The sequence below is a fragment of the Crassostrea angulata genome, chromosome 5 (assembly GCF_025612915.1).
Source record: "Crassostrea angulata isolate pt1a10 chromosome 5, ASM2561291v2, whole genome shotgun sequence".
Classification (NCBI taxonomy): domain Eukaryota; kingdom Metazoa; phylum Mollusca; class Bivalvia; order Ostreida; family Ostreidae; genus Magallana; species Magallana angulata.
Window position 1 is genome coordinate 36,542,464 of NC_069115.1, and position 16,568 is coordinate 36,559,031.

Here is a 16,568-nt window from a genome sequence, read left to right on the forward strand (position 1 = left end):
ACAACTAAAAAATCGTTTAAAAAAATAAATCTACCCTGAAAAATCAAAATATTTAATTTGTATTTTGTTTATTTTGTTCAGTTTAATAAATGGTATTGAAAAAATCCCATAAAAAGTATTAATACACTGTATTTTGCTATAATGCACAAAACATGCGCAAAGAAAAATGTTAAGTCAGCCCAGCTCCTAACAAATATTCACTACATCTCAGATGATCACCTGACGTTATATATTTTTTTTATCATAAGGAAAATGTATACACTGTCACGTTGAGTGCCTGTGAGTTGAATGAAGATATTGTGGCAAGGTCCTCATGCAATTTAGGACAACAGAGTTCGTGAAACTGATTTCATGGACTAACTTAGACGTTTTCTAAGACTTTCCTGTACTTGCAATGCGATATAAAGTTTCGTGGAGACTACCGATGCCTGCAGGTTGACAACTTTAATATACTAACCTTATCATACAGTTCCTCCAATATATACCCCCCCCCCCCCCAAAAAAAATAAATAAATAAATAAATAAAAAATACACAATTACACATCACAGTGAGATGGAATTTTCCTTTTTATTACAATTAAATGATTTGACCCCCCCTAAATATGAAGAGATAATAACACTGAAATACCTATACATCTTTTGAAAAATAAACATTAACACATTTAACAATGACGCATGCAAAAAATTATGATGATAAAAAAAACCCATAAATTTATAGAAAAATAGTATTGGTTACCGTAATTAATTGTATACACAATTACTTGCTATATACCTACGCTAATATAATTAAACGCTCTATACATTTACATGTATGAATATATTGCATAATGGCATATATGCATATTCATAATTCATTGACAATCTATACATGTACATAAACAGATAGTTTGGAAAATATGAATACTTCACGACATTCAAGTGAATTTCTTACGGAAACGAATACTATATATTTCTAAAAATTATTTTTTGTTCAATATAGTTTCTCCTGTGCACCAATAAAAAAAAATGAAAATATCGTCTTTGACGGCTATTCATGCGAAATTCATAGATTAAAAAAGATTATAAAATGCAACTATTCTTCAAAAAGAGCTTGAATAAGGTCGTAGTTTCCTTCGTCTCCCGACTCCGATTCTGAATGATAGCTGTTCATTTCTTCCGCTTCTTCTTCCGGTGGATCGACCCGTATTTGAATGACCCGGGTATAACCTTGGGTGACCCCGGGAGGGTGCGAGATCCTCGTGCATTTAGATCGCACGTTTTGTCTGCCTCTGTTAGCCTGGATAAATAAATGAACATTATATATTAACTTACTGTTATAAGAAAGTTCAAACGAGTTTTAAAGATAATTAATTTATCAAAATAAAGGGATGCGCACTTTATATCATGATACATCATTATATGTAGTACATAATTAATTGAATGCATGTAATTCATAATGTAAATTCCGGAGGGATTGAATCAAACATTTGCTAAAGCAGAGTATATATAACAATATCAATGCAGTTATAAAATTTTATATGATTATATTTCCATAATTGTATATATGTACATGTGTATCACTATTTCAAAGAGATCGAATGATATAACTTAAAAATTGAAAGCACGTGTTCGAATCCACTTACCGTCACAAGATCGTACCACCGCATTTTCTCCTCCGTGAGTCCATTCTCTATCATATCCGTGGGTCGCACCTCGTCAGTTGGGGGTAGAGGGACGTTCCCCGCGTGCTGGGGGCCAATCACATTGAACCAAGGCTCCCTATCGAAGTCCCCGTGGTCCGTGGGGTTTTCATTTGGGTCGGGCATTGGTGTCGCCGAGGGCCTGTAATGGTTATTCGTATGATGAAATGAAATTAAATGTAGCATAAAAGACACATACTTATTAGTTGCATTTAATTAAAAGAAAACCAGTCGAAGTATCTGGATTTGAATTAAAAAGACGACACGATTACTTATGCATGTAGAATTTGAATATTTATAAAGTGGCCCATTTGCGCATTTTGCAGTTTGATTAATTCTGTCTATCGATCGATATCATTTTCATTCTTAGTCAGTTGGACCCGAAAATAGCGATTCGTTTTAATGAAAATTAAACAAGTGCTTTTAATTATTTGATGACATATTTTAGAAAGGTGCTTTGCAATTGATTACATTTGAACCATTTTCAGTACTTTGATTAATATTTAATTATTATGTATCCATACCTTAAAACTGCATGGGAATGTCTTTAGCACATGGGCACCAATTAATATATTGACATCAATTTAATTATGCTCTGTCCACTTTGATTTGAGCTGGACTCGAATTAACATGCAGAAAGTTTTTTCTCCAATTCACAGAGAGATACATTGTTTGTGTACACTAATTAAGAGCTTGATCTATAATTGCTAATGTTAAAGATGTTCATATCATACCTGTATTTGCTGAGGTTGGTCCTCCGACGCTGCATCTGACTGAGAGAAATGAGGGCGGGGAGGATGGGCTCCACACAACCCAACCACAGGGACACCGGCAGCTCGTCCACGATCGGCTCGTTCACGTCCATCTCCTGGGCCACTCTCAGAACCCCGGGGGTAGCGAACACGTCGTCCCACCTTGACCTACCGTAAGACCGGTACCGCATTCTTTTGTAGTGCCCCAGTTCCTCATTAAGGAACCCGCTACAGATGTTTAGCACCGGGTGTTCGTTTGAGCCCGGGACTAACAGACCCTCTGTTATAAGAGCATCCTCAAATGTTACAACGATTGGTGGGTGGTAGACATGAACATTTTGGCGGCTTTCCGAACGGAACCATTTTGATAAGAACTTGAAGCGGGGTCGGCGCGCTGGTTGGTCTACCTCCTCTTTCTCCGGCCGGGTGTTCGAACCGCGGGGCCCGGTGAGGCAGCGACCGGAGCAAAGCGCACCTTTACCGAATATCCCCATGCTAGGGGTTGTTCATGTTATAATGAACGCCCAGATCTAAAAGAAAAAAATAAACGTCATAAAATCTCATGGATAACCAATTAGCAGTGAAATTTCTCAATCTGTTATAACTATTCAGAATGTACTATATTTAGACTTAAATAGACCAAATTAGAATTTACATTCAAAACCGGCCCTGGGAAAAAAAATCAATGTTATCATCCGACCGAATGCTGCTGCAAAACTCACACACGGGTGTTATTGTCACTGAACAAATTGATTTCGTCTCAATCACTTTTATAAATAAATACGTCGCTTGCAGGATTGATGATATCTACCATTTTCTGCACAATGTCATGTCATGCATGTACACGAAAGGTTTTGTATACTGTACATGTTCTTTCATTTAATTTTATGGACATACGTACATGACAATGATTATTACCAAGGCGGGACTGGTGCAACGTATAGACGATATTCACACATTTAAGCACTGATTAATTATAATTCAATAATGCATGGTATTGACAATTTTGTAGATGGACATACAATATAAATTATGCTACAATCATGGTCACGTGTACAAATAGACTGAGTTTATTTTTATTTGTTCATTTCATTTCATCCAGTTATGTTATTGCTTACACAAACGCCTTGAATATAACGATTTCAAAGATCTTAACTGAAATACTCATACATCTAAAGCCTTTTCTTTATATATTTGAAAATATCGACAATTTATTCAAATGTTATAAGTAATAAAAACCTACTTACCTATGCAACCATGATTACAAAATCAACTTGTGACGTCTGAAGTGTCTATGACGTAAATTTCTTATGACGTGATAGCCTTCGATTGAACAAAAATAAAGAAATAAAATAAGAAATAATTATTCTTTTATCTTTATCTCAGATGTCGTTTATGATTGAAAAAAATATCTATTCATTTATAATGATTTTTTCCCCTTCTCGTTGCTTTAATGTACCCCCATCCCTACATTTTCATTTTGAAATCCATCGGGATCGGTGTACGGAAAAGAAATTTTACTTGAATGGCGGCGCCCAGTAGGAAGACGTGACATGGATATTATCAAATTTGTTTTCTCGTTTTTCAGTAATCTTAAGTGAATCTGTATATTTCATGCCCGAAAATGAGTAAAAGAAACCGAACTCCATTCACTTTGAAATGTAAAGCCAAGGAAGCCCCAGCATTAAAGAAGTATCGAGCTGATGTTCTGAATTTTTCAAAGTCGACTGACGATCCAGAAAAACATAATGCGTTTCTAAAGAAGGATACGACATTTTCAAGAAAACAAAAAAGAAAAGAAGAAAGAAAGCTTAAAAAAGCTCGAAGACACGCATTCAGATGTGGAAAACAGGTATTTACTCAATGAAAGTGTAATAGTTGTAGTAACAGAGTAACACATATTTCTTTTTCTCACTTATTACTCATGTTAGTACAGAGAGCATTCAGTAGCATGCAGACTATGGACCTACAAGACTAATGTGTGAGTTTAAGAAAGCTTTATACATACACTCATCGTAAAAATATTTTTCTAAAGCTTTCAAGAATTACTTCTCACTCTAGGCTAGCACCATCAAAATATTGTTCTTGCATCCTTTGAGAAAGTAATATGTTTTACGGTGCTACCGTTATGGCGAGCGCTGCAAGAATTACACATACTTTGCATCATTGTCAACTTATAGTTTTATATAGGTATCAACGAACGTCAAAGAATTTTTGAGAGAGTATTGTTCTACAATAAGTATGCCAAATGTACTAATTTTAAAGGTTATGATACATACAGCGCAACCCCCTTCCCAGAGAGAGAGAGAGAGAGAGAGAGAGAGAGAGAGAGAGAGAGAGAGAGAGAGAGAGAGAGAGCGGTACCTGTTTGTAGGTGTGTAATTTCCCACTTTTAAATTTAATGGTCTGACTATATGCAATATCTACATAATTTTTTTTAACTGTTTATTTTTCATTTTATTCCTTTTTATTTATTTCAAAATGTCCTATTGTTTATTTCCTCCCTACTCATGCATGCACAATTAGCTTAAAAATGGATCGTTATGACAGTAAAGTATGGCTCTTGCTAATATATATATACATAAAATCTCTATATTAAAAAAAATTTTTTTAAAAATCATCCGTCAATGAAGCAGGTATCGCAGTCTATTCTGGAATAGCTAGTAAACGCATTACAGATGTTTGATCCATACTAAATTTATCGCGGGAAATATAGCGCGAGTGCACAGTGACGTCATCCATGACTTTGTTCGTATTTGTTTACGTTTCTCGGCTCAATACGGAAGTATGGAAGCATGTAACAAATCTTTTGAGTCTCGCCAAAGCATATGCGGTACTCAAAACGTGTCTTCAAACTTTAAGTCACTGTAAATTACGAGTTAAAAGTCGGCCATTTTTGGCATAGCACCACGGGTGAAAACATTAGAGAGCATTATGGGACGTAGACAAAAAATTTTGTTTGATGAACTGTAGGTTTAGCTCGTTCTTTTTCCCGCGCACGCTGGTTCTTAGAGCTCGCTTCGCTCGCTATAATTTTCAGTATGCAAAATTCTTTAAGTGCCAGATTGTTTCACTTAACGTGCTGCTTTGACTAATCTGCAAGAGATGAAGTAACACAATTTCAAATTGAATATCACTGATTTTGGTAAATAATGGTTTTTTAGCTCACCTGAACCGAAGGTTCAAGTGAGCTTTTCTGATCACCCGTTGTCCGTCGTCCGTCCGTCCGTCCGTCCATCTGTCTGTCCGTCCGTCTGTAAACTTTTCACATTTTCAACTTCTTCTCAAAAATCACTGGGCCAAATTTAACCAAATTTGGTACAAAGCATCCTTATGGAAAGGGGGTTATAAATTGTTAAAATAAAGGGCACAGCCCTTTTCAAAAGGGAGATAATTGCGAAACAGTAAGTTTAGGGTGCATGTCTTTAAAAATCTTCTTCTCAAGAACCACAGCACCAGAAATGCCAATATTTACACAAAAGCTTGTATATATAGTGAAGATTCTAAATTGTAAAAATCGTGACCCTCGGACCAAAACTGGGGCCCCAGGCGGGGTTCAAAGTTTAACATAGAAATACATAGGAAAATGTTTAAAAAATCTTCTTCTCAAGAACCACTGCACCAGAAATGCCAATATTTACACAAAAGCTTTCATATATAGTGAAGATTCTAAATTGTAAAAATGGTGACCCTCGGACCAAAACTGGGGCCCCAGGCGGGGTTCAAAGTTTAACATAGAAATACATAGGAAAATGTTTAAAAAATCTTCTTCTCAAGAACCACTGCACCAGAAATGCCAATATTTACACAAAAGCTTGTATACATAGTGAAGATTCTAAATTGTAAAAATGGTGACCCTCGGACCAAAACTGGGGCCCCAGGCGGGGTTCAAAGTTTAACATAGAAATACATAGGAAAATGTTTAAAAATCTTCTTCTCAAGAACCACTGCACCAGAAATGCCAATATTTACACAAAAGCTTGTATATATAGTGAAGATTCTAAATTGTAAAAATCGTGCCCCTCGGACCAAGACTGGGGCCCCAGGCGGGGTTCAAAGTTTAACATAGAAATACCTTAGGAAAATGTTTAAAAAATGTTGTTCTCAAGAACCACTGCACCAGAAATGCCAATATTTACACAAAAGCTTGTATGTATAATGAAGATTCTAAATTGTAGAAATCGTGACCCTCGGACCAAGACTGGGGCCCCAGGCGGGGTTCAAAGTTTAACATAGAACTACATATGAAAAATGTTTAAAAATTTTCTTCTCAAGAACCACTTCACCAAAAATGCCAATACATACACAAAAGGTTGTATACATAGTGAAGATTGTAAAAATCGTGACCCCCAAACAAAAATTGGGGCCCCAGTAGGGGTTTAGATTTTAACATATGTAGGAAAATGTTTTAAAATCTTCTTCTCAAGAACTATAGTGCAACTGTTTGGGATATTACTATGCATACATGTACATCCTAAAATAATGTAGATTCAAAAAATTGTAACTCCCGGACAATTGATGGGCACCAAGAGGGGTTCAAAATTTAAACATTTTAAAAAACATAAAGGAAAAGTTTAAAAATTTTCTTCTCAAGAACTACAATGTTTTAGTTTGTGGAATTTCTATGCATGCATCCTTTGCTTATGTAGATTCCTAATTGGTAAAATTGTGACCCCCGGACAATACTGGGGCCCCAAGATGGGGTCAAAATTTATTAAAGAAATATAAAGGTAACATGTTAAAAAATCTTCTTCTCGAGAACTACAATGCTTCAATTTGTGAGATTACTATCATGCATACAACCTTGTATAATGAAGGTTCGACAGTTTTAAAATAGTGACCCCTGGACTAATACTAGAGACCCAAGATGGGTTTAAAGTTAAATGTAGAAGTACCGGTATATATGGAAAATGTTTAAAAATCTTCTTTTCGAGAACTACAATGCATCAATTTGTCAGATAACTACGTCAGCACCCTCAAATAGTGTAGATTCGAAATTATAAAAGCCGTGATCTCAATCTAATACTGGGGCCCCAAGAGGTGTTCAAAGTTTAGCATAGAAATATAGAGGGAAAATGTTGAAAAATCTTTTTCTAGGGAACTATAATGCTTCAGCTTGTGAGATAACTAGGCAAGCATCCTTAAATAATGTAGATTCCAAATAATTAAAACTTTAGCACTGGACTAATAATGTGGCCCCAAGAGGGGTTCAAAGTTTAACATAGAAGGATATATTGAAAATGTTTTTAAAAAGTTTTTCTCGAGAACTATAATGCTACAGTTTGTGAGATTACTATGCAAGGATCCTCAAATTGTGTAAACTCTAATGTAGTGGAACCAAGAGTTATCTTTCTTGTGTTCTGTACAGTCTGAGAGTTATTCCTCTTGAAGTGGAACTCTGCTATGTTCAGTTTTTCAGGTTGTGTACGTGCGGTCCCACCGCAGTGCTTCACATTTTCATTCCTATGTTACTATTTATGTTGTTCAAGCCAACCATAAACCTTGGACCATAACTGGGTCCCCAGAAAGGGGTTCAATGTTTAAAATAGAAAAAGCGTATGCTACGAAATGTAATGTTACAAGGAACTGCTGTTCAGGTGAGCGATGTGGCCCATGGGCCTTTTGTTTTTATAGATCAGGTTTTCTTTTATTCATCTTTAAATGATCATGGTATACACCACAAATTTGTCCATTATTGTTTTGATTAAGATTCATTTTGATTGGAATGCATCTAATATGCCATCTATATGTATGACTAATAACTTGATGACACAAAGTAATATTGTTCTTGTTGAATAGCTGCCAACCATGCAAACTTGGATGGAGAAGAAAGAAAATACTTCAAAATTCAACACAAAGAAGAAACCTTTGGAAAAATTAAAAGAAAAGAAGAAGAAGCAGAGAGCCAAATCAAAAGAATTAAAAAAGCATAAAGAAAAAGATGTAAGTGAAAGAAATGAAAAAAAAAATATATATATTTTAATACATATTAAAGATATTCCTTTTGTTCCTGATCTTTGACATTCTCTTACACCAAGATCTTCCTACATGTACCGCTGACTCCTAAAACACACAAAGTTTCATCTGTTACTTCACCTTTCATGAAACATCAGAGTCTTTCAATTGTATACTGTGAACTCCTTATATTACATGAGTGCTTAATTCCGTGATCCCATTGGTTTGTATCAAATCGCGAAAATATGAAATCGCAAACGTTGAACTTTACTCCTTAAAGAACATGTCTTATGTAACATGTAAACATCTCATTTGAGATAATCACAGTTTGCATCAAAGGTCAACCTCTGACTATGGAACACTTATAATAAATAAAGTTCAATACTTTTATAATTAACTACAATATCTGTTATTCCAATCAATACATGTGTTTCAGTATCTTACACTGAAATCATAATACTGTGGAATCATTAAAATTCATGGGGGCCAATTTTCATGGATTGCTTAAATTTGACAGGTTCATGGGGACGTAATTTCGTGTATTATTTTATACCTACAAAAGAATTATGACTTTGTAACACTTATTTATTAATTCATGGATGATTTCAATTCGTGGATGAGAGGTACCCACGAATTCCAGGAAAATTAATTGAGCCACCACGGAATTTAATGATTCCACTGTATTTATTCTATAATCATTCCAGGAGAGAGACAACAGAAAAGAACAGCTGTTGGATGACAACAGAAAGGAAGATAGAATGTTGAAACAGCTGGAGAAGAACCTTCGACTCAACAAGAGGAAGAGCAAGACTCTTCCCCAGGCGTTTGTCAATGATGGACTGGACTGTATCCTTGATTTGTTGCTCATTCTAATTTGATATGTCATCAGACATGTTAAAAGAATTGCCTGTATTTGAAGTTGTTTCTTTAAGTCTACAGTTTATTTTAGTTTTTTTGCACTAGTGCATAATGAATGTAATGGTGTATGAAGCCTTAACAGAGACCAGTTCTGTTGGATGTACTGGACAAACCTTCTGAAGAACTGGAAAATCTGGATGATGAGGAGTATGCCAGTGATGAAGATACAGAAAAAAGAAAGAGAGGTCTAAATTACTTAATAGTTAATTTAGTTTAAGTTGGTTTATAACGTTTGCAAAATTTGAGTGAATAATCAATTTTTAAAGTACTTGATAAGTAGAATACTTTCTTCATTTTCAAAAGATGCCATTACAATGTTGCTTGAAAATTTATTAAAGCCCATACTTTACAAGTACAATTATGTAAATAAGTAGCAAAACAGGCATGCTTTCTCTTTTAACCAGGCAAAAACAAGACAGATTCAGATGAGGAAATGGAAGATGAAGAAGAGTATAATGATGATGAGAGTGATGAAGACAGTGAGGAGGGAGAAGACTTTGAATTTAGTGATGAAGATATTGAATCAGATGTTGAAGAACAGCATCCAAAAATTGATGTTATATCGGACAAATCCAGCAATTTGAAATCAATTCTTTCTAAAGCAATCAGTGAAATTAAAGCTGAAAAGAAACAAGTGACATTTGATAAAGTTACTGACAAAGGCAAGAAAAAAGACAAAGAAAGTAAGGAATCAAAGAAAGTGAAGACGAAAGTGAAAATTGAAGAGGATAAAATTGATGTCAGTGAAGAAGATGAAGATATGGATGAACATGTGGATGATGATGATTCATTTGAAGAGGAGGATGAAAATGCTGACATGTATGAAGAAGATGAGGATGATGTTGAAGAAGAGGAGGATAATGATGATAATGAAGATGATGATGATGTGGATGAAGAGGATGTTGAAGTGGAGGGAGGTGATGAAATTGATGATGAACTGAATAAAGAGACAGAGTTTAAAGAAGACATCTATGGACGACTCAGAGACAAGGTGGGAAACATTGTGAAAAGTTCAGGACAGACAGGGAAATACATACCTCCAGGGAAACGAGTTCAGATCAGTGATGAGAGGAAGAAAATTCAGTTAGAGAGATTACAGAAACAGCTAAAGGGACTAGTAAATAGGTAGGCTGACAAAATTTTGTTTTTCTCTTCTGTTTTGATAAATACCTCAACTTTCAGAAACAGTTAAAAAGTAAAGTTGAAAGGGAGACTGACACAAAGTTGCTTTTCTTGGCTGGTTTGATGAATATTTTAAAACTGAACTTTTTTGCAGGGTGCTATTATTTTGCTGCTTTCAGGTTGTTTTTAAATACACCAGGTCTTTTAATACTTTTTCAGGGCAAGTGAGGCTAATATGTCCCAGATTTGTGCTCAGATAGAGGCTGTTTACCGTGGCAACAGCAGGGCAGAGGTCACCGAGGCTCTGTCGGCCATTGTTATTAATGCCTGTGTGTCGGTTTCCATGACACCAGAAAGGCTCGCCATGGAGATGATGCTTCTCGTCACGGTCCTGCATGGTAACATTGGAACAGAAGTGGGTAAGTCTAGACTTGTAAGTGTTGGGTGATAGTGATTACAATTGACTGGTCTTAGTGCATTATTATTGATAAAGGCATTAAGTGCACTTTGTTTAAGCTGTCATTAAAAAATTGATACTTGCGTTTTCTTTTATAAAACTTAACGTTTGATCTATCAAAAATCCACTTAAATTTACAAGTATGTATATATTTAGTTCCACAAAAGTGCAATTTATATAATTACTGTTAATGAGTTTACTAAAATTGATCAATCATTTCATGAGTAAACTCTCTGCAGGTTGACATAAGATGCGTTAGTGTCCTGCATCCCATGTTCCATTTGACTGTCCGTAATGATAACAATGAAGGACACAGCCCACCATTACACGTGTTTTTCTGTACAGAAATGATTCAAACCCAGAATTAGTACACATTACGGTCACATACATTTGTACATGTGTTAACAAAGCCTCTTTGTTTTTTAAGGAGCCATGTTCCTTCAAACCTTGGCACAAAAATACAAATCAGTTCGTAACCATGGAAACAGATTGGAGGACAAATCGCTGGACAATGCTGTGATGCTGTTTGCTTTCCTGTATACTTTCAAGGTGAACATTTTCTCACAGAATGTAAAAGTTATTGTACATCAATAAACATAGTCAATAGAGAATATCCAAATTTATAAAGCGAAAGTTCATAAAATCAGTGTGAAAATTTAACATTTATTTGAAAAGGGTTTATTGATTTCATTGGAAATAGTTGAATATGAGGTCCAAATATCAAGCATCTATTGTGATGGCAGATGCTTTACGTCCAAAAGAAAAATACTTTGAAATAAGCAGATAACATAACTGTTAAGTAGAATTGCTTCATTGTAATATTCTTTAATTGTTCTTTTATAAATATGCTTTATTTCTAATTTCAGGTGATTGATAGTACACTGATATTTGGAATCATTGATGATTTGGTGAAGTCGTTTCAAGAGAAAGATATCCAAATTATACTTCTTCTTCTGAAAAGTGAGTATAAAATGTTATAAAAATTGAAACAGAGTAGCTAGTCCATTAATCAGGCTTTTGAAAATCTCTTTAAATGAGCTATAGGAACTACGGTATTATAGGTAGAAAGAATTGATCAAATTAAGGTCAAATGAGATTAATTGATTGTCTTTATTTTTCGAAATGTTTTATAATACAAGGTTTGATTTTTTAAAATCAATTAATTGTATTTAAGTTGACTTTTAATTCTTATTCCTTGATAAATGATTGAAGAAGTACAACCTTAAGAGAATAAATTTACAATACTTGTTAGCATCGATAACTGGTATAGAACCTGCAACAAGCTGTTTGAAATCAGTCCTTTAGCAATGACCTTATTATTGCTTTGCCTCTTTCCCTATAGATGTGGGGTTCTACTTGAGAAAGGATAACCCCAATGGCCTGAAGGACACAATCCTTGAGATCCAGTCTGCAGCCCAGGCCCTTGGGGGTGGGGACCAGTCCTCTCATGTCAAGTTCATGCTGGAGACACTGATGGCCATCAAAAACAACAACATGAGGAAGATACCCAACTACGACCCAGAGCCACTGGAACATCTGAAGAAGGTGGCCAGAGGAATTCTGAGAGGTACAATCATTGTTGTATAGCTTATCATACAAAGTCTTGTATTTTCAGTTGTCATGTATACGTTTAGGTCATATGAGTTACTAAGTTGACCTCCAGAGTTTTTGAGGTGACAAAATGTGTGTCAGTAATCTAAATTTTTAATTTGCAAACTTTGAATTAGGAACTCCTTACTTCACATATAAATGTCCACTGTGATTAAACTTCATATTAAACTGATTTTTCAGTGATTTGGTGAAATGATTTAAGCATGTGCTATATTAGCTCAGATGATATTAAGATCTCTTCTGACAGGAAGTACACTTGGAGATGGTCAGTTACACATCGGCCTGACTGACCTGATGAACGCTGAGGAGAGAGGGAGGTGGTGGCTGGTGGGTTCAGCCTGGGAGGGCCCCACAGAGGAGAAACAACCCGCCCATGGCACAGGTCAGTAAAATTCTTATTAATGAATAAAACATAAATGTGTGTACCATACATGCACATCAGGAAATTTTTGTGTTCAATTTATTTCAACTTTGTTTGCTAGTAATTTGTAGGAAAATCAGTTTGAATCAGATATTATTTTAGAAGTGTAATAAGAGAGAGAATTCCTAAAAGTGGCAACAAATTCAATCATGGTACATATGTTTAGTTCACACTTTTCAACCATGGTCCTGATGCTGAAAAATTATAATGTAGAAAGGAGATATCGCTGACATAAAATAAGATTTTTTCCTCAAAATTTTAGAAGGAGTGATGGTAATAAATAGAGGTTGTAGCATGCTATGAAGACATGGAAATTCATGTTCAGTACTAGTTTTTTTTTTTAAACTGATGATAAATATTATACATTTGGTAATGTCTGATTTGTTGTGTGTGTTTATAGTTGAGATGGAGTCTGTAGTGGGCGAGGTCAGCACTCAGCTGTTAGAGTTGGCACGGCGCCAGAGAATGAACACCGACGTCAGGAAGAACATCTTCTGTGTCATCATGTCTAGTCAGGTCTGTGTTCGGGAATACTAGTACATGTTTGCAGTATATATTCTTTTTGTTTCAAATATTTTACAATTACCGGTACATACTGCAAAAATTAATCTTGGTTCCAAATTCCCTTTTGCTAGATGAATTGTGTGTATTTTCATATATCAAGGTTATTTTATCAGAAATTCTACCCTAAAACGATAGCTTTATATTTATGCATCTTTATACAGTATTTTACAGGTACATGTATCTATTTTTTTTGTAGGATTACATTGATGGCTTTGACAAGCTGTTGAGATTAGGGTTAAAAAGCCAGCAGGAAAGGGAGATAGTTCACATCATCGTAGACCTTTGTCTACAGGAGAAAAAGTACAACCCCTTCTACATGCTGTTACTGCAGAAGTTTTGTCTCTATCACAGAAGGTTTCAGGTAAACTCTTTATTAAAAAAGCTAATGAAATTAACATGCTTTTTTCGAAATAGCTTTGGTATAAAATTCATACTTGTAAGTACTGTAGTTCTGCAGCTTGTTGAACACAGGCTGAAGGGAAAGATTTTGGTAATGCAGCGTCACAAAACAAGTGCCGATCTATTAATAACCTGGTTCCTATTTGTACATATAAGTCTGTTTGCTATGCTTCATTTTTACATGCATATACATTGTAACTTAGGAATAGACAATTTATTGTGTATTATTTAATTTTAAAAAAAATTTTCATTGAAAAACATTCACAGTATTTGCAATGCATGATAATTGATCGATTAGACTCAAATAAACAATCTTGGGTTGACAATACATAGACTATATTTTAGATGTCAACCCAGTTTCTGATGTGGGACAAGTTCAAGGACATGAAGAAGCTTTCCCAGGTCCAGAGGGAGCACCTCAGCACACTGTTATCTCAGCTCCTCTCCTCCAAAGCCATGTCTCTCTCCGTCCTCAAGGTCAGAATTACCCTCAGATTACCTCCCCCTCTTGTTATATTTCCTCAGCCTTTGAGAGATGTTCAAAAGTTACCTTGTATGTTGCAAGTTTTTTTTTTTCTAAAATAATTATTATAAGTATAAATCTCTTGATTAAGATCACATGACAAAGGGTGGTACTATAGATTTTTCTTTTCCAAGATCATTTTATTTTTCCCCAGAAGTTTACCGACTGTTGTACATGTACAATACATAACAATGTGTGTGTCATTAGTGTCAAGGGTTTTGATCTTTAGTCATAAAAGTACATGCAACTGTAATCATTATCTCATGGTTTGACATGCATACAGTAAAACACAGTTGTAGCAAACATGCTTATAATGAATTAATGCTTATAGCGAAGGGATTTTCATTCCCCATGACTTTATTACATGTTGTAAACCTGACGAATTAAGCTTGTAACGAAGCAAAATGGCTCATCTCTTGCACTTCGTTATAAGCATGTTTTATTGTACTCTTTATTGTCGAGAATATATTTTGGGATTTGGAAACATGCACACAATGAGGTGGAATGAAGAAATAAGCAATATATTGTACCGGTATATTGCAAAATCATAGATATTTGCAGTAATATTCTTTTTCTTTCCTTTACAAAAGGTGGTTGAGTTTGGTACATTGGATGTTCACATGCTCCGATTCCTGAAGCACCTGATGCAGAGTGTTCTGTTGGATTATCCTGAAGACGTGACCAAAGCAGTGTTTGAGAGGATTGCCCCTCTCACCAAACTACAGCATTTACACGAAGGACTCAAGTTATTTATGCAGCATTTCTTACTCAAGAAAAAAGCCAAAGATGTGGCAGATAATCCGCTTTTAAAAGAACGAATTGCTATAGCAGACAAAATTTTATCAGCGAGTAAATCTCGCTCTCATTCTGAATTTGATGACTGATTATTTTTTTTTAGGAAAATAAAAAAATAAACATACATTTGTACATGTATAACCATATTCTTTCTTGTAGTCTTTTTGTTCTTCATGGAAATATTCTTTTTAAAGCGCTAAGCATAGCTCAGCGCTTTATTGTCGTTAGACTTCTATTTCCGGTGCAAGGAATAACTGCCCTCTATGAGCATAAATATACATCATTTAAACTGGTAAGAGGTAGAGGGAACCAGTTATCTGGGTGATGGAAATGGCCGAGTAGATACGATTGGTTTGCGGGGCTTACGTACATCAGAACGGGATGCTACGCAGTAATGAAAAAATATAGTGTGTATTCAGAAGCTAAAATAAAAATATAGAAAAATAAAATCGATTCTTTGCAAGAAAATGTCAAAAACTGTGATAAATTACTGTTCAAAAGGTATAATTTGTGATTTTAACATATCTTTTTTCAGGCAAGTATCCATATACAAGTGGTGTTCAGCTTTAAGGTATCTCACTCCTCATGTTTTGATTTCATTGCGCAGATGATCATTATATTTGAAATGAATATGATTTTATTTATTTAATAATCACAGATAGATTATTATTTCATAATTACACAACATTCATAAAGAAAATCCATTTGAATTCAAGAAACAAACAAGTTTGGGGAACTATTTTTTCGTGTGGAAGGTTTCTTAGACGGAAATGACCGAAACAACCTATCTATGAATTTTAAATATACTTTTCTTTTTATTATACTTTATTCATTATTCACATTTTTAACATTTGATAGGTTTGTAACATATTTTATAGGTTCTGTGTGACATGTACAAAATCAAATCTTGAGAATGTGATAGCCGTTTAGCATAAAATCATGCAAATATATAGAACATATCTGGAATTTTTTAAGCCAAATTTTGCGAGAATTTTACTTTTGAAGCCCTATATCTAAAATTTGACATCACTGAACCACATGTTATATTATGTCAAAATGATACTGAATACATATCTAGGCAAATTTGATTAATCTTATAAAATTCTTGATATTCAAAAAGTTTTTATTTCAAATCAAACTGTAACTATTATAGAAATTGTCTATTTTAAGTGCAAAAAGGTCACACAAAAATTTATGCAGCTTCGTACAAATTTTTTGCGTAATCCCTCTATTCAGTGTGACCATTGTGCATAATTAAAAACAATATTTGAAGAAATAAGTTTGCTTAATCAAAAATACTGACAAAAAATCCTAATCAGGATGAAATGTTGCATTTTAGGTGCGAAAAGGTCAAATTAAATAGGCCATAACT

The 16,568-nt window shown here is 34.7% G+C and overlaps 2 protein-coding genes across 2 annotated transcripts; one reads left to right on the forward strand and one right to left on the reverse strand.

The window, feature by feature from the left end:
* Positions 1-576: 576 nt before the first annotated feature.
* LOC128185782 (uncharacterized) lies at positions 577-3,693 on the reverse strand. Its single transcript, XM_052855444.1, has 4 exons — positions 3,679-3,693; positions 2,414-2,961; positions 1,623-1,821; positions 577-1,276 (listed from the first exon to the last, which is right to left on the reverse strand). The coding sequence occupies exons 2-4, from the start codon at positions 2,923-2,925 to the stop codon at positions 1,073-1,075; spliced, it is 915 nt and encodes a 304-aa protein (XP_052711404.1). The 5' UTR covers positions 2,926-2,961; positions 3,679-3,693; the 3' UTR covers positions 577-1,072.
* A 272-nt stretch (positions 3,694-3,965) lies between these two features.
* Positions 3,966-15,348, forward strand: LOC128185760 (nucleolar MIF4G domain-containing protein 1-like). Its single transcript, XM_052855421.1, has 14 exons — positions 3,966-4,283; positions 8,231-8,374; positions 9,091-9,232; positions 9,394-9,489; positions 9,709-10,429; positions 10,646-10,845; positions 11,311-11,432; positions 11,750-11,843; positions 12,226-12,450; positions 12,742-12,876; positions 13,316-13,431; positions 13,676-13,840; positions 14,224-14,355; positions 14,992-15,348. The coding sequence occupies exons 1-14, from the start codon at positions 4,056-4,058 to the stop codon at positions 15,283-15,285; spliced, it is 2,814 nt and encodes a 937-aa protein (XP_052711381.1). The 5' UTR covers positions 3,966-4,055; the 3' UTR covers positions 15,286-15,348.
* Positions 15,349-16,568: the final 1,220 nt, after the last annotated feature.

What these genes read in the sequence shown, in the direction of transcription:
- LOC128185782 (XM_052855444.1), bottom strand. Translation starts at nt 2,925, where the DNA reads ATGGGGATATTCGGTAAAGGTGCGCTTTGCTCCGGTCGCTGCCTCACC. An exon ending in ACCAACCTCAGCAAATACAG is followed by an intron (nt 1,822 to 2,413) that starts GTATGATATGAA and finishes TAACCATTACAG; the next exon opens with GCCCTCGGCGACACCAATGC. An exon ending in GGTGGTACGATCTTGTGACG is followed by an intron (nt 1,277 to 1,622) that starts GTAAGTGGATTC and finishes TTATTTATCCAG; the next exon opens with GCTAACAGAGGCAGACAAAA.
- LOC128185760 (XM_052855421.1), top strand. Translation starts at nt 4,056, where the DNA reads ATGAGTAAAAGAAACCGAACTCCATTCACTTTGAAATGTAAAGCCAAG. An exon ending in CTAAAGGGACTAGTAAATAG is followed by an intron (nt 10,430 to 10,645) that starts GTAGGCTGACAA and finishes ATACTTTTTCAG; the next exon opens with GGCAAGTGAGGCTAATATGT. An exon ending in TCTATCACAGAAGGTTTCAG is followed by an intron (nt 13,841 to 14,223) that starts GTAAACTCTTTA and finishes ACTATATTTTAG; the next exon opens with ATGTCAACCCAGTTTCTGAT.